The following is a 20,590-nucleotide window of genomic DNA, read 5'->3' on the forward strand; positions in this document are numbered from 1 at the left end:
ATCCGTTTGTAAAACTGTTCCTTGAACACACGCACGTAAAGCATTATCATCAAAGCGTTGAATACCTAAGATCAATTGTTTAGGAACACTATACAGTGGTTAAACTAAGATCATCTTTGCGTTCCATCAAAGCACACTGCCTGAGACGCTGAGAATTCCAAGCTGTAACTATGCAACCAATCATGTCTGACTTACCTAAGGAGAGACTTGCTTACCAGTCTCCTCCCTTCACGAACACTGGCGTTGACTACTTTGGGCCATTCTATGTTACTGTCCGCCGTACTACTGAGAAAAGGTGGGGATTCCTCTTCACAAAGTCACACTACTCGCGCTGTCCATGTCGAGATAGTTACATCCATAGACACCAGTTCTTGTGTTATGGGAGTTGAGCGGTTTGTGTCACGCAGGGGTACACCTGCCATGATTTGGTCGGACAATGGCACTAACTTTATTGGAGCGGAGAAAAAGCTCCGAGAAAGTGTCGAATAGTGGAACATTGTCAACATTGCAGCTGAGCTCGCTCACAAAGGCATAAAGTCAATCACAAAGGTTCAATCCACCCAGCGCACCACGTCAAGGTGGTATCTGGGAGAGGCTGGTACGCTGCTTCAAACGCGTGTTGTATAATGTTCTTGGCACGCGTCGCCTCGCGGAAAAGGTACTGCATACTACCTTTTGTCTCGTGGAGAATGTTCTGAATTTGCGTCTTTTAACAACCGTAAGCGCTGATCCGTGCGATTTGAACGCTTTAACGCCCAACCACTTTCTTTTAGGAGAACACTCTACCGGTATTCCGTCTGTTGTCGGCAATAATGAGTTCGACCATCGCAAACGTTACTCCCGTGAGCAGTCGTACGCTAATGCGATCTGGTCCCGTTGGATCAAAGAGTACGTACCGACGCTGAACCGACGCTCTAAGTGGCAGACGCCTGCCGAGCAACACCTTAAGATCGGTGACTTGGTTTGGATAGTTGAAGAAACCAACCCTAGGGGTTACTACCCAACCGCTCGGATTTTGGAACTCCGTTACGGCTCCGATAGCGTCGCGCGCTCCGCCGTTTTACGTACTTCGACCGGTTCACTCGTTCGCCCGCTTGTAAAACTTGTACCAGTTTTCCCAACATCTTCTTCCGGGCCGGAGGATGTTACGCAGTAATTGAACGAATTTCATCCAATCAGAATCGAGTATTTCAAAACTTTAAAATAAGATTTAAATACGTTCTAATATACGTAGAAAGTTCCGAAAAAGTTCACTTAACCTAATTTTAAGTAAATATAACCACTATATGTATCGATTAAGCTGGTTTTCGGCTTAATATTTTTAGGTTTTCTAGACAATTGTCGATTGAATACGAACCGATTTGAGGTCAATGACATCAGACGAAAAAACATGTTAAATGAACAACAAAAATCTTGCCGTCTAAGTTCCACTTGTCGTCTTGAACTTGATAATACTAATACGTTGCTTTATTCACCTTAATGCTTATACGTTGCTTTATGCTTGTGTGGAGATTGTATAACGAATTGAATCATCGAACTACTGATTGTTTTGGATCATCAGAGTTAATACAAACATTTCCCCCTTTGGCTTTACTAGTTTAGTTGAAAAAAAAAATCCCGGATCTCTATGTACAAAAAATATTTAAAAGGTAATTATTTAAATCCGTCAACTTTAAGTCAAATTTTCCTACGAACTCGCTCTATAGAAGAAAGGATAAGTTCTGTTGTCAATGACTTTTTAAAACGTACTTATGTTGTTGTATCTCGAAAAAGGGCAAAATATGCATTTTAACCTAGCAGCGCGATTGTCTCTTTTGGTTGTTTATAAATTTGGCTGCGAGCCTGAATTCATGCAACTGCTCTTCAGCTGTTACATATCCAATTTCATCACTTCAAAAAATAATAAGAACAAATGTTTTTTTATCAGCTAAGTCTGTTTTCTATTACAACATGTTTCAAAATTCTAGAGTTAACAGGGTAGTGAAGGTCAAACGGCTCGAGACCATGACATGAGCAAGAACAGAACGTTGAATTTTTCTTATCGCATTTCTATATTTCTTCTATCATCGTAATTATAAAGCAAGTTATTTTCAGACACGATTCAATTATTTTTTACGACTGTCCTGCTTTCTGGTACACCTAAATTAATTAAACTGCTGTAAATGCAAAACTCATTATTTAACGAAGCTTAACACAGCGATTTTTGTCTAAGAGTTCATTGAGTTTGCGTGTACCTCTCTGTCAAAAACAGATTAAACCTTTCTATCAAACAAAAGTAATATAACAAAATTAAAACATTTGCAGTTTTGAGACTAATATTGTTCATGCTCAAATGCAACATAATGAACTTTTATATGTAATGAAAAAATTAAGCCATTCAAAATTTGCATTTATTAATACAACTGACGCTAGCTAAAATTTGATTAAAAATTATCGTGAGCTCCGAGCCAAAATTAAGCAACAAAACTACTAAAAAGTCAAAAGTTAAACAGAATTTGTGCGTGGGCAGTAACAATTATGAAAAGCCGAAAAAAATCTTCACGAAAAAATTACACACTTGAACGGACAATATTGGCGACAGTGAGCACTGATAAAAATCTTAACTAATTTATAACTTTTAAGATTATTACAAGACACTTTCTCGTTTTGGTTCATCAATGGTTCTAGTCGAGGGGGGTTCGTGCCTTCTCGACGAGAACCCGAGTGACCCAGAGAATTATAACGAAAATTATTACCCACTAGTAAAACGTACAATTAGCTTGAGGAAACGGAAACAATTTTACTGCAAATTGAGCAACTGGTACGACGGAAACTTCAATGATTATGACACTACAGAGTATTGGGAGTTTGAGGATGCCTCAAAACCCGAATCAGAGCTACCCGATTATGGAATCGATGCCGACTTACGAGAGAGTAACGAAGTGGGAAAATATGTCGAACGACGGCAAGGACAATCCAACGTTTGTCACCGACAATATTCACCCGATAAGTCCGAATCAAGGGATCTATTCTATTTTGTTCTTTACCAACCCCCAAAAGACAACATTTAGGCTATCAGCTCCCATAGCAAACTATATTTGTACAACTTGTTAATATATGCGTTAAAGTTACAGCGTCGTGTGGCCCTGTTGAATGTGATCCTTTGGCTCTTTCTGTAATTGATACTCCGGGTCTTACCGATTATAGCCCTCATTTAAATAATATCGCCCACATTATGGTATACTTACCGTAATTGGGGTAGGGTATCCGTTATATGACTACTATAGCCCCCTTATGGTATAATTACGGCTATGGGGGTGTGCGGTATTAGGGGTGGGGTATCCGTTATATGACCCTTTATGGTATAATTACGGCTGGGGGAGGGGGGTGCGACTAGAAAAATAAGCTGGGGGGGGGGGGGGGGGGGGGGCTATAGTAGAAAACACCCAATCTTCCGACTCCTTCTAATTAATGAACAAGCTTTTGTTCACGGACAAAAAGAAACCACATCAATATTAAAATTACTCGTATGCCTGAAAGGTGCATAAAAGATACCCATTAAATTGTTGGTTATTGGAGAATAGAATAAATCTGAATCCAGAATCCAAACCCCCGCCGAGCAACGGTCTGCGAGCGAGAAGTCAGTCCGATCCCACAGGGTTACCCGAGTCGATTCGGGTTTCTGGTCAGACGAGGGTGCCAGCAGTGACGGACTCTGTGACAGCTGGCAAAGTGGGTCATCAGGGGGCAATACCAGTAGAGCGACCCGCAAGTGTGGCAACGAGTCGTCCACAGAATCGGCGTTTCTGGCGGGCCGCGTTGCGGAAGGTGTTTCGGACAATGACGAACACGAAGAAGACGTACTCCTCTCAAGTGGAGCCATGCAACATCATGGTCAGGTGGTGAGTTGAAATTTATCAGTTTTTCATTCAATTTGACTTGTCCCCATTGTATGCCCCCAAGATAAGTGCGCATTTGCAAACTATTCACTACTTCTTTACGCAGCTTGTGCAAATGAACTGGAAAAAACGGGAATCATTTTTTTTTCAAACATTGTAGACTACTAAAGGTAATTGAAGAGTTCGCAGCCTCTCATAATTTTGGATAAAGATCGAACTTACAACCTTGATGCGGAAATATGTCCTAGCAAAAAGCAACTCTCGATTCCGCTCTCGATTTCTTACAACTGGAGGTGGAGTTTTGATTTTGTGGAGTTTTGACAAAAATTGAAGCAATTACTTTTAACATGTGTGACTTTTTTACACTTTTTAAAAATTTTGGCTTGACAGTTTTGACTTTTAGACGAACTTTTATGCCATTCATCCCTCATTGCGTTTTTTTGTGATCTAAGTTTCTGTCTCATTCACAATTTTAGGCAGTTGAGCTCAAGTGGCGGCAGCTTGGTACTAAGAGCCAAACGAAATGCCAAATGAAGATTGGTGTAATTTTCGTATCAAATCTTAAAGGTAAAATATAACCCTAAGTGACGTCACATGAAGCCTTTAGTCTATGTAGTCGCCCCCCCCCCCCATAAAAGCCACCCCAAATTAAGCAGGCTTCAGTGGATTCTAGTTGACTCCAACCGTTTGAAAATAATTCTTCTGACTTTAGTCCATTCTGTTTTCTACCAGAATTTCCAAGCTCAAGCGGTGTTATCACCTACAAACCAAAATGAGTACAATTTTCGTATGAGTTATTTTGTTTTTCTGAGCGTACAAACTCCTATGTTATTTTGATATCCTTAATCTTAATGTTACAGTTGTTTTGATAGCCTTAGGCATAGAAGGCAAAAGTGTCTCACTTTTCTCACTTTCTTAATTTAGTTTTTCTATCGTTAAAATTTTCAAAGTCAGATTAGTTTTTTTCAATAATTTTTGTATTTTTTGGATTTTAGACTTTTTTGTCAATGTAAACAGTAATGGACTTTTATTTAATGAATCTTTGCGTTTCTCGGATTTTAACATAAGGCGATTTTTTTTTTAAATTTCTTAAACATAAACCAAATTTTGTTTGTTCTTCCTTCACTTCTTCCAGATTTTTTTTTTGATTTTTGATTTGAATTAAAACAATTCCTTTAATTTTTAAGTGCGTTATCGAGTGCTTTAATTGTTTGAAATTCAACGACAAAGGTTTTGCTAACCATTTTTGCGAAAAACCTAATCTTTCCAATATTTGATCAATTTTGTTGCAGTTTTATTCCCAAATAGACACAGGTTTGCTTGTGCTCCAAGCTACAAATTGGATTATGCTAATTTTCTTAACTTCTCAATTGGGTGTCGCTTATATAAGAGATGAACACGTTTTTTTTTAAATTTTCTAAAATGTGTTTGTGACATCCATGCACTAGTTTTCGGCAGTATACATTTTTTTCAAAATTTTTGACAAGTTTGTACCGTATTTTTTTACACTGACTTTGACTTGATAAGTGTTTTTGAAGTCGTTGTCTTCAATTCTCTCAAGTTTTTAAAGACTTTTTTAGTTGTTGATTTCTATTATTATATTGCAATTATAACAATTTATTCGAAATATTACTACAAATAATAATTTTGTTTCTGAGCAATTATTTAGAGCAAGGGGTTACTAATGACATACTTTTGATTTTGTTTTCTGATCTGTATATTTTGCCTTTAGAATAAATTTAACAATAGATTGAATTCATTATATCAAAGATCCCTTCAACGAGAGAGAGCGAAAGAGAGAGAGAGAGAGAGAGAGAGAGAGAGAGAGAGAGAGAGAGAGAGAGAGAGAGAGAGAGAGAGAGAGAGAGACTAAAGAGAGATTATTTCTATTTTTGTAGACATAAAGAGTTTTTACCTTTTCAATAATCTTTCCAGTTTCTAAGGTTTTTGTCGACCTGATGTTTTTGCCAATTTCGCTTTTAGGTCATAAATTTAAATGCGGTATTTTGAAATAGCGAGACCAATTGTTTCGTGTGGCAATTGGTAGCCAGGTCTCTCTTGAGTTTTTCGAATTTTGATCGTCTGAATAGCGGCTGAATAGTTAATAATACCAGGTTAATTGTTACTAATTTCGAATTTTGAGGTGGCGCGATTGCGTAGTAATTTTTCTCTGTCAGATCCAAAAAAATGTCTAGTTTGTAAATTTTGAGTATTATCTTGATTTCTGTTTGGCTCGCATCAAGCTTATCAATGCTGAATTTTTTTTGTAATAAGGATTATTCTTTAAAAAAATTTTTTTGGTCATATGAGGCACAGAATGTTCGCTTCGATACAAAAACTGGTTTTGGTTGCATTAACCTTTATATTTGTTACAACCAGATGCCATCACGCTCATTTAAAATCTACTTTTTTTCTTTTATTCATGCTGATTAGACTGAGTTGGGCAAGTGACATCTTTTTTGCTTTCTTTAGTTTTTTTCATTAGCATTTTTAAGGTTTTGGTGGCACATGAATTATGGCCACTAGAATAACTTTTGCTTTCTTCAAATGAAGGAGATAAGGTCAACTAAGTTTGTATCCCTTCCCTTTAATTGAACATTTTTAGGGGCAGGTAATAGAACAACACATAAATTATTCGATTTGTTCTAATTCAAAATGTGACATCTCAGCAATTACGAAATAAATTGAAAGCTATCTTCTTATTTTTTTTCCATTTTTTTTGAGAATGCAGTTGTATGAAGCTATCACAGCTATTCCTGGCATTTTCAGCTTTGGTCATATAATTTGAACTTCCCAGTTTTTAAACATTTTGACACCAGACGATATGGATCATTATATACAAACGCACAATACAGAACCTCCCTGTTGAGTTAATAGATCCTTCAAAATGTTAAATTTAGCGTAGGGGATTTATTTGCAGAGCTTTTTAAAGAGAAATGAAGAACGTTGCAAAATGAATATTATAATTTCTAAAATAATTTTAAATGTTTTTTTATAGTATAATTTTGATCACCTGATAATTTTTCTCTGGTTTTATAATTATGAGTTTTCGCTATCTTTTTTCCGAGTTAATGACATTCCGATTTAAATTAAGCTTGTGTTAGTTCTCATGCGTAGCCTACAACGTATCCGATACTTAGTTAACTCTCATTTTCTATGTGGCATAAAAACCTCATTTCAAAAACTTTTAGTTCATTTTTGTATCATATCAAATCAATTTTGGCGTGTTTGGACTATTCATATAAGATATGAGATTTTGTGTAAAGATCTGGTTGAAAATGTTATGAGTTTATCGATGCAAAAATTGTTTGAGTTATGAAACGCCGTCATCGATCACTTGAAAGCTTCCGATGTAAACTGTCAATAGATTTCACTCATGTCGACAACATGCCTCGACTACTTACTCGGGCAAGTAATTTTTGACTGGCTATTTGATTTCGAATGTTATGATGTGTCGATTGAACGCGGTGTCTAAAAGTGCTCTTGAATTTAAATAGAACACGTTTAGGATCTTCTCCGTGTGTGCCTTTCACCACACCCCCCCCCCCCCCCCTCCCCATCTTAGTGGGTGCATATTATTTGCACCCCCAGATGCACGTGCCATATTTTTAATTTTTGATTTACTGTATAATGACACGTGCTTGGTAACGGGGGGTGCATAACGCGCTGGAGGGGAGGGCACACACAGAAATGATCTCAAGTTTATTTCATCAAGTAAACTCCCTCACCAAGGTCACAGCAATCAGATTGACTGAAGGTCATGACACAGCACGGAATAAGATGAAAAGTCATGAGAACATCAGGAATAAAAAACACTGGTGTATTTTTCTCAAATTCATCTATGAGATGCTCCAAAAAGCTCTGACTTATCGAATAGTTCAGATCTAAAACCCTGCATGCAATATCATGCGCTAAATGTGCTGAATTGCGCTGAAGTGTACAAAAAAAACTTTTTTCAACCCATTCAGCCTATTTATTGCATACCTGTGCGCTAGCACCCCTTATCGCAGTTTGAAAGTGAATCAACTTGTTTTTAAAATTTCCTTTAAATAATTAATTATTTTAGCACCTCTCCACCTCCTCTGCCGAATGTCCCAAATTCCTCCCAATCCCTTCGAGGCCTACCCTCACACATGCAAACGATGAACCCTGTCAGACAACAAAACTTGACCAGACCTCACTCTGCAATCGGCTCAGTATCGTCCAATCATGTCAACAATCGGAGGCGGCTGTCAACAATCCTGGAGCAGAACCAATCGAACCAATCCGACGACCTGTCAACATCCGAGAACCGAAAGTCCGATCCTTATACGAAGTCGCTAACGAACTTGATACCTTTCGACCAGGCCTCCGAGATCCAATCAATACCAGAACAGGAACCGAATTTAGTGGAACTGACACCTGTGGAGTCGGGGGAAGATATGATTTGTCCCCCGAGAGCAGCATCGGCAATGAGTCGTCACTCCTACTCGGACCCGACGGACTCGGTGAAGATGAATCAATTGATGACACGTCATCCTTACTACAGACTGTCGTGGATTCCGAGTTGCCAAGTCCAACAGGCAACGAAATTATGAACGAAGATGTATCAGAAATTCCGAGCGAAAAATTCAATAACTACTCTGAAAATCTAAATGATTCGCAATTTCTTGGGATAAGTGCCGGAGAAAAAATGGCGGAAAAGAAACTGTTTGATGACGCTGGAAGTTCTCCGATAAGTGCGCGGGAGAAAAAACAAGAGCAATCAAATAAAGATGAGAAAAAGAAGAAAAAATTTAATGCCAAGCAAATGTTTATGAAATTCATGTCATCAGTCAAGACCCAAATATCCATCAACTCGAGGTAATTTATTGAGCGAATCTAATATTTTGTCAGAAATAAAAGTGAACCGTCCATTCACTTCTCAAACGAAACTAGAAGTTTGTTCTAAGGATGGTTCAGTTTTGTAAAAAAAAACAAAACAATGCATGCTGTCATCTGCTTCGGTATGAAACAGTCAGGTTTCAATTTTTAAAAAATGTTTTTGCAGAGGCTTGCTTTCGATCGAAATTTGTAGCAATAAAAATGCATTAAAAATTGCATCAAAAAGAGAGATAGAATTATCTGTCCTTTTGATGTAATTTTTAATGCATTTTTTCCACTGTTCTTTTGTGAAGCCATTTGAAATTTGGTATTCAGAAACCGGACATAGTGGTAAAAGCAGCTGCAATTAAGTGAGTTTTAATGGTTTTTGAGACAGAGAGCGATCAAAAATTACTGCGCAGGCTGACATCCAAGTTGCAATTCAGAAATTTGATTTAAACTTTTTATCATTAGGCATTACCATCAGAAGGACGCAAACAAAATCTATATATTTCGATTTCCCTACTGAACGTTTCCAGGTTCTGTTTGTTTGCTTTTTAATTGAAACTGAAGTGGTTTTCAATTAGCTCTCAGTTTTGTTGTTTCTTTATTCCTACGAAATATCGTGGCATGAAACATGACATGAATCTTCTCAATTTCCGTATATAAACACTCAAAGTTGGTAAAAATCAAAATCCAAAAAGTCCTATCTTCAATGTGCCTCCCTCTGCATCCGACTTCAAGTTTTTTCCTCATTTGAAGCTTTTCTCGGTAGCATGTTAAACTTTAGCATTTAAACGCTACATCCCTATCACTTAAAATGATAACTACACCCCGAGGTTGGTGGCAGAGCATGTCAACGCTGATTCAGTTTAGAGACCTTCTGTTTTTTTGGATGGCCAATACTGTGTTCATGTCACAATTTACATTGGGCAGTATCGATTTTTGGGTAATATTTACTGCATGAAAAATAAAATATTCATCTTAACACCCGCCAACAAGGTTGGCTTTATATTCGTTTCGAACTCCCGCTTGGGTACTTGAAACACCTATATTGCGTAGCATGTACCCAATTAAACGCTAATTACGCTTAATAGTAATTGCCTAATAACTATAGTATTTACCAGTTATTAATGAACAAAGAGTAACTGTCAGTCTATGTAAGATAATTATAGCCCGGACAAACCTTATGACCTGAAAATAATCATAATGAAGAAACGTGCACATAGAGGAGTTTAAAATTTTCTGGAAATGCAATTTTTCAGAACTGAATTAGGTTTTTACTTTTGCGATGTGCTGGCTCAGCGCTGAAACGCTCTGAGAGTCAAGTCCGAGACCACTTTCCGAAACATGTCATAACGTATATCAAAACGTAACTTGATGGATCTCTAAACAGAAATAAATTGTAAAACTATACATTAATCTTTAGCGAAATAATTATCATTACCAAATGTCTAAAAAGTACTCACGCCTACCCGTTTTTTGACAGTTTAATGTTTAAAGTGGCAAAGAGGAAAGTGCGAATGTTTTGAATCAAGTTTTTAGAAAATATAATACATGAGCGTTATTTGACACTTTCAGGGGCTCTATTTTTTGTAAAAAAAGTGAATTCGTGGCATTTTCATGTCTATTTTAGTTCTTAAAATCCTTTGATCCCTCTTTAGAATTCAATCAATATGGTAATAGTTTGCTGAGATTTTATTAAAAGATAAGGATGATTTAACAAAACTCAAAACTGCTGGTCATGAGGGATTTTTAAAGTTTTAACAGTTCTGTGCTTGTTCTTTTTAAATTGCAGGCCGTTGTATAAAAAACTATTTGAAGGTGTTCTACAGCAATGAAACTTAGATTTGGTTGCACAATATGTAAATGTTTTTTTTTTCTATAAATTTTACCCCTTTCCTGCTATGTTTTCTTTGTAGTCGACCCAGTTTGTTTCCGGCAACGAATGTTCTAAGAGCGTTTTTCTGAGAATTGAGTCAAATGGAGTAAATATTGGTAGTCCAATGAAAAATTGTTAAACTATTATAATGCAAATTAGTGCAAGTTTTTCAGTTTACAACAGCTTTTGATACATTTTCCTATTTAATTTTTTGAGTACCTAATTTCAATAAGTTTTTTTTTTCAATTGCCCTGGTCTTAAAAATCATTACAATGAGCAAACAACAGACACTAATTGAATAATGAATCAAAACCAATTTGATTTACTTTTTGAGTGAGAACGATTCATATGAGTTAACGGCGTTTGAAAATGAAATTAGTTTCTGTTGTTCTATGTTAAAGGATAATTTTAGCTGAATGGGACTAGGATGTAGCTGAAAAGGTTTTAATCGCAACCTTTTATACCTAGTCAATTATCGTTTCCAGTCATAAGGTCATAGTCTGAAAAACGCCTGAAGAGCTTTACGGATTATAGAAAACTATAGAGAACAAGTCTAGTTTTATGCTAGTCGAAACGGAGCATTGAAATAATTGGGCAGAAGGGATGTCAAATTTAAATAATAGTTCAAAATCTTTGGTTTGGTAATCCTATTTATTGCCTATAATTGACCTGTGTCTTGAGTAGCAGAATTGATTAATCTTAAATAGTGTTTTTAGTAGTCAATCTTTGCTTCAGATCAAAGAGAACTGGTATGAATGTAGAAGCAACAGATATCTACATTGTGGATGAAAGTGCATACGATGATTGGGTCATTTTGGACACACATTCATACACAGGTGCACTCGCAGCTCACTCTGAGGTACGACACTACCTTAGCTTTTTTTCTAGTTATTATAGGACCTAATTTTTATATGAACGTAATCATTGCTTTAAAAATTGCTTCAAAGGTGTTTTCTGAAACAGTAGAACTCTGATTTCTTTTTTGCCTGATTGATATATTGCAAAAATCATGCAAGCTTTGAATCAACTTGCAAGATTCTTGCAAGTTTTGAGTTCAGTCATCACTAAGAAAACTCAATCTCATGATTTCAATGACCGAGTGACCTAATTCTATGCAAATCATTTTCTGAAGAGTGCTTGTTAAAAATAAAGCAAGTTGCACCAATAAATTATTTCTTCACTTATTAATTGCTCTCAAAGGAAGTTTGTAGCAATTATATTAGTCCTGTCGGTCTTTTTTTATGCGATTTTTCGCTTGACCGATTTTTCGTCTGACGCTTTTGACTTTTCGTCCTCACAAACAGGATAAACAGGTAGCGCCCAGCGGGCATTAAGTTGTCTTAGAGCTTTTCAGCTCTGTTTCAGATCAAACTGTTTGAGAGACTTAATACTTATGTTGTGAAGGGCGGTTCTTAGAGGTTGACACGACACCCCCACTGTTGACCCCCCCCCCTATTGCCCCCACCCACCCCCCCCCCCCCACGGCGCTGTTGCCCCCACCCCCCTCTTGCACGCCCCCTCACCATCAGACCCCTGGTGTACCCCCCCCCCCCCCCGCGCGCCTCCCGTGGCTACTGACGAACAACCGATCGCTAAAAACACGCAATTTTAAACTAATTTTCACAAATTTTTTCAAGTTTTTTGAAAATTTTTGTCATTTTTTGCGTTTTAGGTGTCAAGAAACCTCCTCAAGGGTTTTATAGTACGTTACTGCATAGTTTCTAGTGGTAGTGGAATGGGTTCAACATTTTAACATCACGAATTTTAGCCTTTTTTTGACAAAAGGTGCAATATTTTCCAATTTTTTCGACATTTATATTTTATTATCCACTTCTTTCCGGACGCAGGGGCCAGAAAACGTCCTTAGAGGTTTGATAATAAGTTACTTAAACAATTTTATTTGCCATGGAATAGCTTTCAGTTTTTTTGATAAATTTTGCAATTTTTTCAGGTTTTTGTTGGTTTTTAGGTTTCTCCAGCCTCAAGATTCGAAATATCTCCTCTAGGGTTCAAAAGTAGTTACTGTATAACTTCTAAATGTAATGAAATGTTTTCCAGATTTCAACACCACGTAGTTCAGCATTTTTCTTTTACAAATTTTTGAATTTATTGTCAGTTTATTATCGCTATTGTCAGTTTTTTTGTCATTATTGTCATTTATTCAGGTTTTTCAGCCGAACAAAAATTCTGCGTTAGGGTTTGATAATGAGTTACTGAAAACTTTTTGTTGGCCATGGATAAGTTACAACTTTTATCACAAACTTTAGAAGTTTTTTTCAACTTTTAATTTTCCAGTTTTATTGAATTTTTTTTGTCATTTTCTTGGTTTCTCCAATTCAACAGCCACATAAACACAAAACCTCCTCTAGAGTTGGAGCATAAGTTACTGCATAGCTTCTAGATGTAATGGAAGGCTTTTCAAGATTTTAAGATCAGCAATTTTTAAAATTATTTCCAAGTTTTTCAATTTTTTCGAATCTTTGACTTTTTTATAATTTTTTTCTGGCACCAGGATCCTAGGGACCTGCTCCAAGGCTTCATGAAAAGCTGTCACATAGTTTCTAAATTCATGGAATTGTTATCAATATTTTAATGACTCCAACTTGAGCACTTTTTTGATAAAAATAATTTTTTAAATTTTCCAAAAATTATTATCATGTTCCAAGTTTATGGATGTTTTTGAGCCATTAAAACTAATTAAAGCTTGAAATACTGTTTTTGGATAGTCTCTTAAGACAATGGAATGGTTTTGAGGATTTTGAGGATGTGTTGAATTTTGGCAAGATTTTGTTAAAGTTTGCAATTGTTTTAAAAATTTTTGAGTGTTTTTGTCCTTTTCTCAGTTTAACCAGCATTACTGGCCAGCGAAGTTTTTCAAGTCTTGCAGATGGGTTACTTGACATAACTCAGGAGAGAAAAAATAGTTTTGAATATTTTCACTGCAAAATCTGGAAGCTTTTTTATTTAAACTTAGCAATATTTGCAAATTTTTTAAATATCAGTTTTCTATTTGATTTTTTTACTAACAAAGCTAGAAAACTAAAAGTTTAAGAGTCGAGTCACGCTAGCGCTATCTTCAATAAAAATTGGCTAGCTGCTGACAAAGCCAACCGCTCGCCGGTCGTTTGAGAGCAATTCGCCCGACGTTAGTCGGTTATGTTGTTTTTTGTAGGTACTAAAGTTTTTGTATAATATTTGAATGATTACCGGGAAATCATACAGCATATATGACCTTGTATAATTTCCAGAACAGTTGTATGATGAGCAACCCAGACAACTTCTTAATATAGTTTTGATTGAATTACGTCAAAGATTTTAATATATACAAATACAACTGTGGTTAAAATGAACTTCTGTTGCGCAGAGTTACAAAAATAAATTATTTCTATATGGCAGTTTTGATTTGATGACCTGTTGTTGAGATACCAACATGGAGGCTTTGTGAAAACCAACATGGAGGCTCTGTAATGTGCGTTCGCACATAAAGTTCCGACCCCACTCATCCACATTTTCGGCCTACCAAATGAGCAGCAGATTTTTGTCTACCAATTGAGCAGCAGATAGAAAACCCCCAAAAATTCAAGTATTTTTCTAAAAAAAGTTACGTATGAATAAAAAATAGCCTCCAACGCAAGTAACTCAGTAGAGCAAAAAAGCCGTACTAGATTGATGATATCACTCATTATTAGGAAAGCAAGCCAAGACGAACAACAAAGTCAAACAACAATAACAACAAACAATTTTTTCATCAAAAACTTTACGTCAATTTCAAATAAAAAATTTATTAACGACGTCAAAATAGCACCAGATAAAACTGAAAGAAAACAAAATAATTTTTGTTTTTTTAGAAAAGATATGCGACCAGTCCATAATAAGGCGCGGTTACAATTAGACAAAAAAGATCAAAAATAGCAAAGTTAATAAATTTAATTCTATTTCAAAAAAATTTAATTTCAAAATAATGGAAACCATTAGATATCAACTGAACACATCGAAATGTTTTTTATCACCGATGTCCATACAAGAGAGCATTAAGACATGTCTTCATTCAATTTTTTGTGCGGTTTCAAGAAGAACAACAAATAGAGGCAACAAACAAAAAATCAATTGAACCTTTGAGAAAACGCTGTTGAAGCCGTAAAGACATATTTTGCTCCTAAAATTTTGTTCGTAAAATTCAAATGCGAATGATGTGTTATGCTACTTTTCATTATTGAGACTAGGCAAAAAAAATGACAAAGCGAATAAGGAGAAAAAGAGAAAAAGTGTTAGTGTTAAGAACCATTTTTGTATTTTTCAAAAACAAATATTCTGAAAATCATGAAAACCATTAGCTACAAAACGACAAAATAAATGAGTTCCATTATTCTTCCAACAGAAGCCCAAGAGACTGGTTTTTAATAAGATTATGACTTACTTTTACAAAAAGAGCGACAAATATAGACAAAACTCAAAAATTAATATATTGTCTTTTGCGAAAAAACCGTGTCGAAGTCAACAAAGTCATATCAAACTCTTTAAAATCTTTAGATTGTGTACACTTCCACCTGTTGTTGACGCCAATAATGTCATAAGTGGCCTGTAACTAACGAGACTAGGTAACAAATAAACCCAAAAACAGAGAGAATATGCGAAACTAAAAAAGTGTTTTTTATCAAAACAAGTGTTTCCAAAGTCATGAAAGCCATCAGCTATCTGCTTGAATCTGAATCTCATCTTAAGGTCTATAGGAAGCCAACGAGACCTGTCTTTCACCAGGAAAATTTATACGACTAACAGACAAATTGAAAACGACAGTGCAGACAAAAGTAAAAAAAACTCAATTAAATTCTCAGATAAAGTGGTGTCGAAGCCGATAAAATCTTAATCCGTACCTTAAATGTTTTTATATATTCAATTGTGCTTTATTTCTAAAAGGCATGTTTGTGTTATTTGACTGTCAATAATGTGATAAAGTGAAAAAATGGGAAAAGGCGTGAAATAATTGCAAAGGTCTAAAAATCAAAAAATATTTGTGAAATCTAATAGTATCAAAACCAAAACTTAGCGCCTAAAACTGCCTTTAAAATTTAGTTTTAAATCAGTTAAAGAAGGAGCATTCTCTCTTTGCAGAAACCAAATTGAATTTGACCAAATTAGTGGAAAATAGTGGCAAATTTTAAACACTGTATAGTGGCCTTGTATATTTAAACATCAAGTAATTTTAAAAGTCAAAACTACCACAAGCTTTCGAGGAAAAAACTAGATGCTTTAACTTGGAACCGCTTAGAAAACCATTGGACCTATCACCAATGAGGTTTGATTTCAATTGTTTTGTTCTCTATTTAACAAAGAAAAAACATTTTTCTTAAGAAAAAAAAAGACTGACTGACTACTGACGAAAATTTTTTGGATTGCAACAGTCCAAGATTCGACAAAAATCAGCCCTGCTATTGCCTTCCTTCCATTATGAACACTTAATTTTTCTGAATGTTACAGATATAGCTAATTTGTTAGATGCTTCGGTTTGATAATCTTGAATATTGATCAAAAATAAATGCTTCGGTTTGAAAATCTTCGAGAAAATTGGCAAAAAACGAGAAAACTGTGACTCCAGAGCACTCTCAATGAAAGTGGAAGTTTAAAAAAAAATTAGTAGAGGTTGCCCCCTTTGGAATATGAAAAGATTGTGTTAATGTTTTTTGGCTGTGTAGTTTGTGCAAATTTAATCAAAGTGGACCAAAAAAGCTTAATTTCGTATAATTTTTGATCAAAAAAGGCTGAATTTTGAAATATTTAGCCCCAAAATTCAATCAAAATAGTCAACAAGGCTTCTTCTTCCTGGGGGAGGAACTATATAACTATATATTCAAATGGGGTTTTTTGTTCAAACAGTTTTGACCGATCGATATATTCATCGTACAGAGTTGTAAGTGGTATCATTTAAAGCCCGTCCAGCGCAGAAAATGAAAATAAAAAGATCTTTTGATTTTTGCATTTTACCGAGAGTTATTGGGATTTGAAGTTCTGTGAATAAAAGACGGATTTCCGTTGTTTTTATTCTCATTTTCCGGAAATTTGCCTTAAAATTTTGTCAATTTTGCTAAAAATTAAAAAAAATTTATAACAATAGTAGCGTTGATCTTATTTTTGAAAGCAGAAAAGTTTTCTTGTCTAAATTGATTGAATTTTTCTGGCTGTAATTTCGGCTAAATCTTTCAAATTTCAACCTTTTTCAGCAAAAATTGTCCGAAATAAGCATTTTGGTCCATTTTGAGTAAATTTGCTGAAAGTAAACATCCCAAAAACAAAAAACACAATCTTTGTAAACTACAAAGGGAGCTAGTTTTACTTCCACGTCCATTGAGACTAGTCTAGAATCAAAATTTTTGCCGTTTTTGCTAACTTTACTCTATGATTATCAAAAACGCAGCATTTAATTTTAATCTTTTAACAAATTAAATAGATCTAAAGCATTCGAAACAACTGAGTCTAAAGGGAGAACTGTTCTAAAGGGAGAAAAAACAATAGCGGGGTTGGTTTTGGTTCAATCTTGGACTATTACAAACGAAAAAATTATTATAATTTCGAGCTTTTTTATGTTAATTAAAGAACAGAACAGTTCACATTAAAGCTCACTGTTGATAGGTTTAAATGGCTTCTTAAACAGTTTTAAATTAATGTATCGGTTTTTTTTAACTCGAAAGTTAATGGTCGTTTTGACTTTTAAAAGTATTTGCTTTTTAAATGAACAATGTGTCTTATTGAACTTCGCCTTTTTTTTATTTTAATTTGGTCAACTTACAGCTTAGTGTCATCAAAGAAAGAATGCCTCTTCGTCCTGTTCTCTTCTTTGAAATTTATTTTTTCTGCGGTTTTGAGCGTTAAGTTATGGTTTTCTGGCTTTCATACTACTAGATTTCAATTTTTTATTTTTAGGTATTGGCCCGTTTCTCATGTTCTTTTTCTCGTTTTGTCACATTATCACACTACTGACGAATATACTTTATTGGCGTTAAAAATAGGGCACTACTGAACATTTAAAAGTCTTGAAAGGTATAGATTATAGATTTAACGGCTTCGACCACCCTTTCTCGAAGTATTGAATTGCATTTTTTACAATAGTCTTTAACTGTCGTTTTTAATGTGCCTTTTTAGTCTTATGAAATTACCAGGATAATGACAGGTCTCATTGTCATTTAATGGAGTAAAAATTGAGCCTTTATTCTGATTTGAGTAGATAGTTGATGGCTTTCATGGCTTTGAAAACATTTGTTTCAAAAAAATAAAAACTCTTTTTAGCGGTGTTTAACTTAGCTTTTTTGTTCTTTTTGTCTTTTTTTACACAGTCGCGTTAATTAAAGGTCACATATGATATTATTGGTGTCCAGGGAGGGTACAAGTGTACAAAATTAACGCTTTAAGAAATCGATAATAATTTACTAGCTTCGGCACGGGTTTTTCGAACATAGAGTAAACTAATTTTTGATTTTTGTCTTTGTTTGACGTCCTTTTTGTAGAGGTAACTCAAATTCTGTATAATTACAGGTCTCAAGCGGTTCTTTCGGATGAATAGACGAACCTATTTAGTTATTGCATATTGTAGCTAACAGCTTTCATGATTTTGAAATAATTGTTTTTGGAAAAAACAAAAGTATTAATTAGTTTTCCGCTTTTTTTCTTTTTTGGTCTACTTGTTCCCTATTCTCATTAATGAGAAGGTCTATAACACTTTTTTGTTCATGGAAGGCTCATTTGAAAATATTTGGAGAAGCAAAAAATGGCTTTAGGGATTCGACAGCGTTATTTCGAAAGTTTCAATGAATTTTTTTTTGATGTCTCCTTTTGTTGTTCTTTTTGTAACCGCATAAGAAAATAATTAATGACAGATCCGAATGCCCTCCTATAGATATGTATGTAATCATAAACATATTGGGCGTTTTTAATTGCCATCTAATGGTTTTCCTTCCTTTGAAATTAATTGTTTTCAAAATAAAAAACAATTTTATTCTTTGCTGTTTTTTCTTTTTTGTCTGATTGTTACCGAGCCTTCTGATAGAGTTTTCCCATATGTTTTTAGTGATGTACAATTTTTTTAGTTTCTGTTTTATCCGACGCTTTTTTGAGCTTGTTAATAAGTTTTTTTCAAAATGGACATAAAGTTTTGGATGTACTAAATATTTGTTGTTATTGTTGTTTGATTCTGTTGTTTGTCTTGACTTGCTTTCTTAATAATTACTGATATCATCAATCTAATGCCGCATTTCTTTGCTCCAATGAGATGTTTGCGTCGGAGGCTATCTTTGTTCATCATTTTTTTTTTGAAAAATACTTAAGTTTTTGGGGTTCTCTATCTGTTCCTCATTTGATAAACATTTATGCCAAAAATTTGGATGAGCGGGGTCGGAACTTTATGTGCAAACGCACAGTACCGAGCCTCCTTGTTCGTCTTTGAAAATGAAATCAACAGCACTATTGTTAATAAATTTAACATATATTTGCAGAATTGACTAAATTTTAGGCAAAACGTTTGCAAAATGTGAATAAAAATAACGCGAATCGGTATCAATGTTCACCTCGAAAATTTCGATATCTCGCTCTAGAACACGAAATTCAAAGCAATCTTTTAAATTCCATATTCTACCCTGGATGGGCTTTTTCAATGATACCACTCTTAACTCTCTACGATGAATATATCGATCGGTCAAAATTGACTGAAAAAAATCACATTTGAGTATATAGTCCCCCTACTCAAGAGGGGTTGGAACAATTAGTGATGCAACATAACAAACTGTAAAGCAGAACACGATTTTGATTTAAAACTATAAATTATTAAGCGTTTTTGTTTTTTCCTCATCAGGTAGCAATTGAGCCGGCAGACGAATTAAACATGACATTTCTAACAGAACACGACTTTCTGGACTGGGTTGTAGTGCAAGAATACACAGAGAAAAAGGCATACAGAATGTGTCCCAGAGATATTCTCCAACAGCAAATACATTCCGCCCAAGAACTGCCTGGTGTATTTTTCGAATCAGCCACTGAGATTTTAGAAGACACCGCATTCGACGAAACTGATGAAATTATGATTGATCTACAAACAACAAGTTCAGGGTTTGTCGAAAGTTCAGAAAATTTGATATCTATGAGAAAAAATGAACTGTTCAGCGAACAGAGTCTTGAAACGATTCATGAAACCCAAGACGAGTCGGATGAACAAACTGATAGTTTCACATTTAAAAGGATTCCTGAAATTCCGATTGAAAACTTCATAAGAAAGGGTTTCGTTGACCTTGAAGAAGAAAGGAAAAAGAAAATGGAAACGCCCAAATTGAAACTGATGTCCGATTCTAAACGAGACGATAGAAGGAAAAATAGAAAGAAGCAAACGCTCAAAGCTTTGATGTCGATCATTGTGTTCTTAGGTGCTGTCGTTCAAGGATATGTGTTGCTAATCAAGTACGTTTAAGTTTAATTCAGATTAGAAATTGTTCTGTTCTTGGAATTATGAGGCAATGATTTTCTCAAATCGAATAACATAGCCTGTAGGTAAACATGTATGTGCTTCTTGAAAAAATTGAAAGTTGTCTTACCAAATAAAGAAGAGACGGAAATGGTCACCAGCCACGCGACTTACAAACAGAACGTCCCACAGAATAAATTTAATTTATTTTGACGAAGTTCAATTACGATTTGCCAGGCAATGATTTTTTTTCAAATTGATAAATTTATAATACAGACAATAGGCAGATTTTTATATGCCTCTTGAAAAAACTGGAGGTTGTCTTTCCAAATTAAGAAGAGCCAGAATTGATTATCAGCCACGCAATTTATCAACAAAACGTCCTAAAGAATAAACAAATTTGTTTTCACAAAAATCAAGTAGCATTTGCCCGCTGACCTTATCAGGTAAAACTATCCAACTAGAAACGGCAAAAAAAATAAAACACTGAGGCACTATATTAAATTTTTGCTCGAGGTAGATGTGGTTTATTTCCATGTTAATACG

At 35.1% G+C, this 20,590-nt stretch overlaps 1 protein-coding gene across 1 annotated transcript; it reads left to right on the top strand.

Annotated features, from left to right (window-relative positions):
* Nucleotides 1-2,386: 2,386 nt before the first annotated feature.
* LOC142351755 (uncharacterized) lies at nucleotides 2,387-20,072 on the top strand. The gene is made up of 5 exons (XM_075404307.1): nucleotides 2,387-3,047; nucleotides 3,564-3,881; nucleotides 7,945-8,720; nucleotides 11,338-11,461; nucleotides 19,442-20,072. The coding sequence occupies exons 1-5, from the start codon at nucleotides 2,658-2,660 to the stop codon at nucleotides 20,048-20,050; spliced, it is 2,217 nt and encodes a 738-aa protein (XP_075260422.1). The 5' UTR covers nucleotides 2,387-2,657; the 3' UTR covers nucleotides 20,051-20,072.
* The last annotated feature ends 518 nt before the right edge of the window (nucleotides 20,073-20,590 follow it).

The sequence above is a fragment of the Convolutriloba macropyga genome, chromosome 1 (assembly GCF_964194025.1).
Source record: "Convolutriloba macropyga chromosome 1, txConMacr16.3, whole genome shotgun sequence".
Lineage (NCBI taxonomy): Eukaryota > Metazoa > Xenacoelomorpha > Acoela > Convolutidae > Convolutriloba > Convolutriloba macropyga.